The sequence below is a fragment of the Zea mays genome, chromosome 4, assembly GCF_902167145.1.
Source record: "Zea mays cultivar B73 chromosome 4, Zm-B73-REFERENCE-NAM-5.0, whole genome shotgun sequence".
Classification (NCBI taxonomy): Eukaryota; Viridiplantae; Streptophyta; class Magnoliopsida; order Poales; family Poaceae; genus Zea; species Zea mays.
In genome coordinates, this window is record NC_050099.1 from 220,941,504 (window position 1) to 220,952,977 (window position 11,474).

General features: G+C 41.6%; 1 protein-coding gene across 1 annotated transcript; it reads right to left on the reverse strand.

The window, feature by feature from the left end:
* Positions 1–7,919: 7,919 nt before the first annotated feature.
* On the reverse strand, positions 7,920–11,474 carry LOC103654631 (autophagy-related protein 13b). The gene is made up of 4 exons (XM_008681474.3): positions 11,266–11,474; positions 9,639–11,051; positions 9,362–9,513; positions 7,920–8,596 (listed from the first exon to the last, which is right to left on the reverse strand). Exons 2-4 carry the CDS (start codon positions 10,920–10,922, stop codon positions 8,212–8,214), a joined length of 1,821 nt encoding a protein of 606 aa, XP_008679696.1. The 5' UTR covers positions 10,923–11,051; positions 11,266–11,474; the 3' UTR covers positions 7,920–8,211.

An 11,474-nucleotide genomic window follows, 5' to 3' on the forward strand; every position in this document is an offset into this window, starting at 1 on the left:
AAAGGGTGTGCTATCGGTGTGATAAGTCCGGTCACTTTATCGCTAAATGTCTATATTTTAGTGAAAGTGATAGGGATGAAGACAAGAAGGGGAAGAAGAAGGAGAAGAAGAGATACTACAAGAAGAAAGGCGGCGAGGCGCACATGGGGCACGAGTGGGACTCCGACGAGAGCTCCACCGACTCCTCTGACGAGGACGCTGCCATCATCGCCATCAATAAGGGACTTCTCTTCCCCAACGTCGGCCACAAATGTCTCATGGCAAAGGACGGCAAGAAGAAGAAGGTACATTCTAGAAGTACCCCCAAATATACTACATCTAGTGATGAGGGTAGTTCTAGCGACAATGAAGATGATTTAATTTCTCTCTTTGCCAACCTTAACATGGAACAAAAGAAAATTTTAAATGAATTAATTGAAACCATTAACGAGAAGGATGGTCTCTTGGAATGCCAAGAGGACTTGCTTGTTAAGGGAAAAATTTTGAACAATGCTTATGCTCTAGAAGTAGAAAAATGTGAAAATCTGTCTAAAGAGCTTAGCATGTGCAATGATTCTATTTCATGTCTTAGAAATGAAAATACTAGTTTAGTTTCTAAGATTGAAAAACTAAATGCTTGCAATGATTCAATTTCATGTCTTAGAGATGAGAATGCTAGTCTAAATGCTAAGATCAATGAATTGAACATTTGCATGCCATCTACATCTAATATTGAAAATGTTACCATTTGTACTAGATGTAGAGATGTTAACATTGAAGCTATGGATGATCACCATGCCATAATTAAACAACATAATGATAACATAGCTAAATTAACTGCTAAAATTGACGAGCATAAACTAGAAAATGGAAAATTTAAATTTGCTCGTAGTATGCTTTATAATGGGAGACGCCCTGGCATTAAGGATGGCATTGGATTCCAACAAGGGAACCAATCCAATGTCAAGCTCAATGCTCCTAAGAGATAGTCTAATTTTGTTAAGGGTAAGGATCCCATGGTTCAGGATAGTGAGGGTTACATTTTATATCCTGCAAACTATCCCGAACACAAAATTAGGAAGATTCACACTAGGAAACCTCATTTTGTTTCTCATCATGCTTTTATGTATAAAAATGAGGCTTCTAGTTCTAGGCATTACACTCATATTAAAATGCCTAAAAAGAAAATTTCTAATGCATCAAATGAGCATAACATTTCATTTAAGACTTTTGATGCTGCTTATGTTCTAACTAACAAATCAGGCAAAGTAGTTGCCAAATATGTTGGGGCAAACACAAGAGTCCAAAGACTTGTGTTTGGGTACCCAAGGTGCTTGTTTCTAATGTCAAAGGACCCAAGACCGTTTGGGTACCTAAGAACAAGGCCTAAATTTGTTTTGTAGGTTTACGCATCCGGTCAACTGCTCTAAACCCTAACGGTTGCACTGACGTGGCGCGCACCGGACAATGCATAGTGATTGTTTGGTGGCGCACTGGACTGTCCGGTGGCGCACCAGACTGTCCAGTGCGCCCATCGCCAGCAGGAATTAGCCAATGGTTAGAAGTGGTTGGGAGGCTATAAATACCCCGAGCCACCTCATTCACTCCCATCCAAGCCTTCTGAAATTTTCATTCATTGCAAGAGCAAAAGCCCAACACTCCAAGACACAATCAAAGCAATCAATCCACTCAAAGTCCCCAAAATCAACTCTAGTACATTTGGGCTTGTGAGAGGATCAATTGTGTTCTTTTGTTGCTCTTGTCGCTTGGATTGGCCTTTTCTTTTCCCATCCTTATTCTCAAGTGCTTTGTAAGCAAAGCAAGAGACATCAAGTGTGTGGTGGTCCTTGAGGGTCTAAGTGACCCGTGTGATTAAGGGAAAGCTCACTCGGTCTATGTGATCGTTTGAGAGAGAGGGAAAGGGTTGAAATAGACCTGGCCTTGGTGGCCTCCTCAACGGAGACTAGGTTCTTTGGAACCGAACCTCGGTAAAACGAATCACCGTGTCTAATCGCTTTGATTTTCGCTTGATTTGTTTACCCTCTTTCCTCTCTCTAACATTTCCTTGCTAGTATTAATTTGAGTTTGCTCCCATACGTCATCCGCACTCTTTGAGCAACTCCTAGCAAGAGAACAATCTTTCGGACTTGAATTTAGTTCTAACGCTAACCCCGGCCTTTAGTGTGTGTTTAAGTTTGTAAATTTCAGGTTTCGCCTATTCACCCCCCTCTAGGCGACTTTCAATTTCATCATGTGGTTATTGAGTATCAATTAGTATTTGTTTCAATTGGTATATTAATGTGATCACTAGATTTAGGAATATTCTCTTGTGTCATTAATTCTATAACTTGTTTTTAGCCCGTCGGTTAAGTTACAAGTGTAGATCAAGATGGAGGATCAAGCACAATGGGAATCTCCTGTGAGAAAACTCTCAATTATTGTCATTAAAGATGAGTCTTCTTCTGGTATCAGTGAAAAGGTACAAAGGTAGGTAAATCATTTGTGTCATTTATCCTTGTACCTAGATCCCATATAGAGTGTGAATTGCTTATCTTAAGGTGTAAGGGGGAGTAAGTTAGAATTTTTTAATTGCATATCCCTGCTTCATGCTCTACTGGTCCCTTGACATCATTCACATGTTGTTTCATTGTGATGTATTGTGTTTTGGTGTTTGATGTCAAAGGGGAAGATGTTATTTTTAAAAGCTTACCTTGCCTGAGAAGGAAGCTTGTCGTAAGGTTATCATTTAAATCTTACCTTCTCTGAGAGGGAAGCTTGTCTTGAGGGGGAGAAGTGATTTGTTGATAAAGAGCTTAAAGCTTGTCTTGTAGTGAGGACAAGCTCCCTTTGTTCTCAAAGGGGAAGGGTTTCCTTAAGTGTCTTTATATCATTTAGGGAATGCATTATTTATGTTGATAATGCTAATATCATGTGATTTGTTGATGCTTTAATTAGTACTATGTAGCATTGTCTTAATTTGATGATAATTGGTATCTATGTGTTGAATTGATATATATATATATATAGGATATGCAATTAAAAAATTCTAACTTACTCCCCCTTACACCTTAAGATAAGCAATTCACACTCTATATGGGATCTAGGTACAAGGATAAATGACACAAATGATTTACCTACCTTTGTACCTTTTCACTGATACCAGAAGAAGACTCCTCTTTAATGACAATAATTGAGAGTCTTCTCACAGGAGATTCCCATTGTGCTTGATCCTCCATCTTGATCTACACTTGATATTGCTTATCCTAGTGTGTTATGGTGCAAAGCTTTGTTGTTAATGTTGTGATATTTATGCAAAGCTTTGATTGTGTGCATATGTGTGTCATGAGCATCACAGTTTGATTTATGACACTATGCACCCCACGAATGCTAAGATTTAGAAATGCTTTGCACTTTAGCCTAAGTATGTGCAAATTTGGCATTTGAGGCCAAAGTTAAGATTTTTATGGAAGCACATATTTAGGGGGAGCATTCTATGTCTTAGGATTCAAAATTGTGCTTTTATTTCTATCTTTTGTAAGCTTTAATTGTGTTGCCATCAATCACCAAAAAAGAGGGAGATTGAAAGGTCCCTTGTGGGTTTGGGTGGTTTAGATGCCAACATAACTAAAGGTCTGATTAGGGTGTTAGATGTTGAACAAGATCTAAGTGAAAAGCCTAAAAGATTCAACACAAGGTGATCAAGGGTATTACAAGTGAAGGATGAACATTGATTAAGTGAGACTCGATGTGCATGGTTTGGAGTCAACTAGTTGAACCAAGGATGAAGGCATGTAGATCTTCGAGGTACTAGAGCAAGGGATAATGTCAAGAGGACTGAGGTATCTAAAGCTAAGGTGAAGAAGAGGCTCTGCAGAAGTCAAGGTTGATCAGTTAAGGAAGGCCTTAGTGCACTGAGGATCATACATGAGGACATGATTTGGAACCACTCAGGTAATTCTTATGGTTTATGGTTCAAGTCATAAGGCTCAAGATCCTAGCTCAAGAAGTAGGGCATGGTCATAAGAAGGTGGAGACGTATCAAAGTCAGAACCTAGAAGTGACTCAAAAGAGCTAAGTTCACTTTGACTTTTAGTTTGGGTCATTCTTGTGCTTGGAAATGTTCTATGTGACCATTGCAGGGTGTTGGAGCTCATGGATAGCTTTAGAGATCAAGTCAAGTCAACATGAGGGTTTGGAGTCCAAACCCAAGCTCAAACAAGCCAAAAGGGCAAAATAATGAAAAATATTAAGTAAGGTTTGAGTGTTTGAATATGTTGTATACACCTTTTACTATCATTTGGCACTTTTGTTTTCTCTCTAACCTTGTTTGTATGGAAAGTGCCATTTCAGGCCCTGTTTGAGAAGAAAAAAAAGATGCTAAGGAGAAGACGAGAAAGAGGTAAAACTCTTTGACTTCGTCAATTGGATTATACTCTAATCATGTGTGTCTAAGTCAGAAGAAAGCCCCTCTAAGGATTTGAAGTCAAATGGAGAAAGATTTAGTGAAAAAGCACTAAGTGCAGAATGTCAGGGCGCACCGGACCATCTACAGTACTAGTCTAGTGGTGCAATAGACCGAGTCTGCATGGACTTCAGAAGTAGGCCATGGGAGGCCTAGTGCACTGGACCTAGTCCGTGTGCACCAGACCACCTATACGGATGAACTAGTGTCCTTCAAGAATTTATTTTATAATTCACCGGACTGTGAATAGTGGTGGTCCGGTGGCGCACTGGACCACCTAGTAACAACTACTTCTAGGTGGCTCCGTTTGACGCAACGGCTAGCTAATGTGGCAGTTGGGTCTTTGTGCATGGACCTAGTGTGGTGCTCGGTTGTTTTTGAGCACATCCAATCAAGTCCTGAAGTCAGGGCTGAAGGACCTAGTCCGATGGTGCAGTAGACCGGTCCGGTGCCCCCGAGTAGTGCAGAATTTCAGCAAGTTTTGAAAGGAAGAAGAAACGGCTATGGGGGCTCTTTCGGCTATAAAAGGACCCCTAGGCAACCTTCTTCAGTACACAAATGAAGCATACAAGTGTAGAATCATTGTGCAACAATTCTCTACCCCTCTCTTGTGTTATTCTCTATAGAATAGGTGTTTGGCGAAGTTATAAGCCAAACAAGAGAGGAAAATTGCTACTGTGAGCAAGTGTGATCTTGAGCAAGTAGTGTTACTCTACCGGAGTGCTGTCGGAAGTTGTAAACAATCGTGGCTCTGTTGTAACCCTCATCAACATAGTGGATTAGTCGGTTTGTTACCTCGTGACAAACCTGAGCAAACGGAGGAAGGAGTTGAAATAGTTTCCAAGCCAGGTTGGCTAACTTCAACGTGGATGTAGGCAAGCATTTCAGACTTGGGCAAACCACGGGATAAATCTCTGTGTCTCTATCTCTCTGTTCTATTTCTTGTTTGTTTTGCTATTTGCACTTCTCTACTTAATGTTGGTATAAGCTATTCTTGAAGTGCAGGACCTTTTGAGACAAAGACTGGTATTCTGCTGCGATTTACTCAAGCGGATCTTAATTCCGTTGCGTACATTGCTTCGAGTAGAAAAAAGAAAGTTCTAGTTTTTTGTGTTAATTTTTATTCGTCGCATTATTCACCAAAGGGGAGTGTTATGAAACCCTATGAAGGTTATGTGGGCTAATACCAAACGTACCCTTGAGAGACTACTTCTCTATATAATGAGCATGTACCTCTCAGAAAGAATAACAAAAAAGAGTCTCCCACCTTTTGTCTCATGTCTCTTGTGCTTGTACCGCCACAAGAAGGGAACGGAATGAGTCTTCTACATCTTCATCATGTCTCTATTGTTGATGGGATTCAGGGTCTAGATCTGGGATATGTGACAATATCGTTTCTCAACATGTTAACAAAACCCTATTTAGTGTTATGTGTGCTAATACCAAACATACCCTTGCCTCATGTTCTTCGGCCATGACCCTACTGACCCATCTGGGTTCACCTTTAGCATGTTGATAACAGGTGAAGAAAAAGAAAATTAGCCCTAGTTATAAGCTGAACGCCTCTTGAGTAGGGGTGGGAATGGGCTCTAAATTTTATACTATAAATTTAAGGATTGGATCAGATTAGGATCGGGCTCTATTTCTAGTCATTTTGAACTAAAATTAATTAAGGACTCAAACAAATTGTGAAGAAACATTTTTAGGTGTTGTTTGGTTCACAAAATGTAACGTAAATGGCAACGATAATGATTTACACTCGAGTACCAGTGGAATAACAAGTTTCAATAGGCTGGTATTAGTTCCTAGTGTGGTATCTCATTACGGTTGGACCTAAACAAACATGATCTAATGTTATTAGTTAGCCATCACGTTACAAATATGTGAACTAAACGGCACCTTAGATCGTGATCCATTACCACCACTACTCCTGAGTAAGTATGGCAATTTAACCCACAAACCCGAAACCTAACGGGTGAGTAAAAACCCGCGGGTGACCCGAAACCTGACGCGTTGAAGTGAGGGTTTGGAGTTACACCTGCAGGTGCAATCACACACGAGTTACGAAGAGTTCATGATTGCAATCACAGACGGATATTTGCTCCATCCAACCCAAACCTGACTCGTTGTCATTCCTACTCTTCAGTTGTAGCCCCCGGAAGCCACGCCAGCCCATCTGAATAAATTGTTGACCCTCTAGGCCCATCTAAGAATCCTTCACAAATGATGCATACCGTACAGATATTCACAGGAAATTAGCAACCGTAAATAAAACATGAATAATCGTGAAGAATTCAACCTAACATTATTGGGGTCTATTATGCTGAAGATCACCATTTTACATTCACTTTGGGACAAACAAGTGTGTTTCAGGTACACTTCAATCAATGGACGAAGCTGGCTTTCGACCGAGCAATATATAAAGCAGTTTCGCCTACACGCCCAAGTAGCGAAGGTGCGAGTCAAAGTCAGTAGCTTCATAAAAAAGGCTTCAAATGCAAGCCAGCAGAGAAGCTCTCACGCGACGAAGGCTAAGACCTGCATATAAGGGCGTACCCAGTGTCGTAGGCTTCCCGCACTGTGCGGGGTCTGGAGAAGGGTATCTTTAAGCGTCAAGCCTTACCCGCATAATATGCAGAGGCTGTGGCTCGAACCCGGGAACTTCCGGTTACATACGGTAGGCTCTACCGCTAAACCAGACCAAAGAGAAAATACATTGCTGCCCTAATGTCCTCTATAAACGAGGTGTGTAAAACCTTGAGGGGTATGATTGTAATTTTGTACGAAAGCGGTTTATTTTTCCTATAAATAAGTGAACAGTGCCCTATATAAAGGGCCTTTCTCGAGAACCATAACTTCGTGTTGCTTAGACTTTGAAGAACCTTCGTGTCATCCTGTGTTAGGGAGTCGAAGGCATGCTTGTAAACTTGTTTAATATAAGAGAAGATAGAATAAAATACGAAGGTATATGAGATGAGTCCTATACAGAGTTTCACATTGTCTTTTTCATATCATTTTATTTACGCTTCTCTTTAAAAAGAAAACATTTGTCTATCATTCTAGCACTCGGACGAAGTGTTATACTAAAGGGCGAAGATCTTAATATTTAACTTATATAAGAGAAGATAGAATAAAATACGAAGGTATATGAGATGAGTCCTATATAGAGTTTCACATTGTCTTTTTCATATCATTTTATTTACGCTTCTCTTTAAAAAGAAAACATTTGTCTATCATTTTAACACTCGGACGAAGTGTTATACTAAAGGACAAAGGTCTTAATATTTAACTTATATTACCTTGATTTTCGATACCGATTGAAATCAAGCATGAACAGACATCCTTCCGTGTTTCTTTCTACCACAGGATGAAAAACAAAGAAGAAACCTTTTTTAATAGAGAACAGCTTCAAAACATTCCATGGCTCCGGTACCACATGGTCGACAGAACAGAACCAAGCTTAACCAGCTGACAAGCATTTCTGAGCTGATTTGATTGCGTGTCACATTTTCACTGCATGAACTTCAGTTAAACATCTCGACTTTACACAACCCAGCAAGTGGGTCATCATCTCAGGGCACCTGGATGGATGGATGCATTGGCGATATATGTCTTCCATACCTTATATATATAGTATCATGTAAATATATAAGAGTTATTGGTCACTCCTAACAGCTACCTAGTTTCCAAAATCATCTCAGCAGACACCAGCAACTTAAGGACGGTCAGCTAGCTTCTACTACTTATGTACAGCAGGCTTTCGTATATTGCTACCGATCTCCATCCGCGGGTTTCTCCTCCAGCAGCTTGGTGCTGCAGGAATGCCCTTTGTCGCGGTTCAGTATTGATTCTCTAATCTCCTTGTACTTGTTCAGCTCCTCCAGCGTGTCCGCCGCTGTCCTTGACCTCAGAAGAGAAGAAGGCACCCCTGCAGAGCTTGATGCGCCGCTGCCATGTTCCTCGGTCATTACCCTCTGGAGTGAAGAAGGTTCTTGAGGAACCGGGGCGCTAGGGCCTGTCAGTAGCCTTTCCCTGAGGCCTGGAGCGTTCTTTAGGATGCGCATGAGAATACCGATTGCTGCATCTGGAGACCTCGTTAACGAGCCTCCAAGATCCTGACTCGACTCATGGTCCTCCCTGTCAGAAAGATCAACCCTGGAAAGTAGACGAAGATTTACAATAGCTTAATTTCTGAAAGACACTGCTTCTACTGTGTTTGCAAGGTCATGTTTAGTTTCTGAAAAAAAAATGCAAGGTCCTGCTTCTACTGTGTTTGCAAGGTCATACTTAATTTCTTATTTAAAATTGTAGTGGTATACAGAGAATTTTCTCTACTATATAGGTAAAAAGGCTACAGAAGCCAATTGAACCGCCTGAACTAATTAAGATGTCTTCTCTTTCCAACAGATGTCCTATTTCCAGTTCATCCTCTCATGAAGTTAATACATCAGAAAATTCAATTGCTTTATATCTGCTAGGAGAAAATCCAGTTTTCCCTATAGAAATGTGAATACCTAACCTAAAACACAGTTTAAACACGAAGACTTGTGATAACATTGTTGTTCAAAGGCCTTCTGAAAACAGAGATAGTTCATGAAAAAATTATCTAAACTATGTACATCAGAGGCCACCTTCTGAATGCAATAACCAATGCCATGGCATTCCAAGAGTAAAAATAGTGCTATTAACCAACCAGTAAACCAAAATAAAGGGGCTTCAAACTTTATCAGAGACCTAGATCATTTATTTACACAGAAATGTGGTTATGCATGTAAAGGGGATCAAACATAAACCAAATGCAATGAAACAGCAGAAAAACGGTTTGAAGTGATGGGTTGGACTAGGTTAGTCCTTTGACCAAGGAATCATGGCATAATGTAATGAACTATACATATGTTCGTCAAAAGTCAGAAAGTGAACCTGTTAAGCTGATCAATGATGGTGTCTTTATCTTCCCATGCAAAAACCAACTCCCGCTCATCCAGCTCATCCATGATGAAAAGTTTGCTGGAGGTACGGGTCAACTTTAGTCCACGAAAATACACCAAATCATCATTACTAAAAGATAAAACCTGCAGCAAGAAGCAGAATCAGAAATTTATAAGTCGGAAATCATCCAAGGGAACTGCATAACAATAAAAAATGGGTTCCTCGAGGTTTACATTTTGTTGGAGATTACAAGAAAACATGCAATTACCTTTTGCAAAGACTTCTCATTCCGAAACCCACTAAGCTTGACCAGATCCTTTGATACTATTGATTTATTGTTGGGAGAATGTGACAAATTCTCATTTTGAGATGAGCATTGTTGCTTATCATTCCTACGTGGAGAAGGAGGCAGTCTGCTACAACCTCCACCGGCCATCACTGTGGGAATACTTGAAGGAGGACTCTCATATCGGAAGAAAGGATTTCTTGGGTAGCTAGAAGGCGAATGGGATGGTGATGGTGATAGAGGTGGTGATGGATAATACTCTTCATTTACTGTATTTCTCTCCTTCCCAGATGATGGTGTGTTATGTGGATGTGAGTATGCTGTTGGAGAATTATCAGTAGGCATACGTGGCTGTAGGCATCCATGGGGTTCTGAACTCATAGGAAATGGTGATGCCGACTGTCTAACTCCATGCTCAGTGCTCCAACTGTGCCTCCTGGTCATTGGAAAACATCCAGGTGCAATGCCATCTGAAGGTAGGGAATCAAGCTTCCTAAGAAAATCTGTTGTGGGGCTTCCAACATAATCCTTTATAAGCTCTGGTGGCATCGGTGAGGATTGCTCTGGTACTGCAGCCAAGTCCAGCACTGGCACATACGAAACTGACAAGCTTAAGGAACCAAACAGAGTTTCAATCGGAGCAAATGCATAGTGTTTCATCTCTGCGTCCTCTGCGCGGGTGAATGGCTCAACAAATGATGAAATCTTGTGTGAGAGGTTCAAGGGACAGATCCTTCCAGATGAATTGAGCTCCTGAAAAAGATGGTATGCTGGCAAGAGCCTGACAACCAGATATAATGACCGGAATAACACTGTTGACCCACTGTATGCCCTCCTGTACAAGCTATGATCCTGAGAAGAGCCGCTTCTAGCTTTCTTGCCACTGTTCTTGATAATATTTCCAGATCTGCTAGTTTCATACTTTATTATCCACCTCTCAATGATCCTGCTGGCCCCGACACTGGTGGTTTTGGTATTGTCACGTTGAAGGAGGACAATGTCAATGACCAGAGGCTCAAGGTTGCTCTGTCTCCATAGGTCAAAATTCTCAAGTGCGGCAGGGCAGTCCCGGAGAGCAAGATTGAACCACCGGTCACGCGGCTGGCTGCCAGCCAGTGGTGACGACGGTGGGGAGGGTCGTATGAAGTTCCGCGATGAGTCGTAGGGTGAGCGCGACTCCAGGATGATGTGGAGGCTCTTGGCAAAGAATTCAGTGATCACTTGCTCCACAATTGGTGGTTCCGACACGCCGGCAGCCACAGCCATGGTTGTGTGGCTGCTCGGACTTAAACTCAAGGGTTCAATTGAAGACCCAAAACTTCTGAAAAGCGAACTGCGGCAGCACCATGGCTAAATGGATCTTGCTCCGTAACCGTAAAGAACAACCTAATCGGGCTGCAAGTGGATGGATGAACTGAATCAGTACGACACCAGACAGCAGGGGCGGACCCAATAAAGAGCATGAACCGGTGAGTAGGCATAATACATGTATACAGTAGTGATTAGATCAGATCCGCAAACAAATAGCCACACAGCTCAAGTTAGGGTTCGGTGTTCAATATTGCACAGCATAAAGGAAAGGAAAAGGAAGAGAGGGACGGGGACGAACCTGGTGTGCTGGGTTCTTGTGGCGGGCAAAGGGCCCGACGAAGACCTGGGCGGCGGCGGCCGCCCTAATGATCGCGCACGCGCACGCCAGGTGTAGTGAAGAAGAGAAACAGAAAACAGGTGGGGATGTTCCTTATTCTCTGCTCGTGCTACTGGGCCGATTCCTCTTTATCTTTTTCTGCAGGTGCACGTGCGTAGCTACGCTCGTTC

What these genes read in the sequence shown, in the direction of transcription:
- LOC103654631 (XM_008681474.3), bottom strand. Translation starts at nt 10,922, where the DNA reads ATGGCTGTGGCTGCCGGCGTGTCGGAACCACCAATTGTGGAGCAAGTG. An exon ending in ATGAGAAGTCTTTGCAAAAG is followed by an intron (nt 9,514 to 9,638) that starts GTAATTGCATGT and finishes TTCTTGCTGCAG; the next exon opens with GTTTTATCTTTTAGTAATGA. An exon ending in ATCATTGATCAGCTTAACAG is followed by an intron (nt 8,597 to 9,361) that starts GTTCACTTTCTG and finishes TCTACTTTCCAG; the next exon opens with GGTTGATCTTTCTGACAGGG.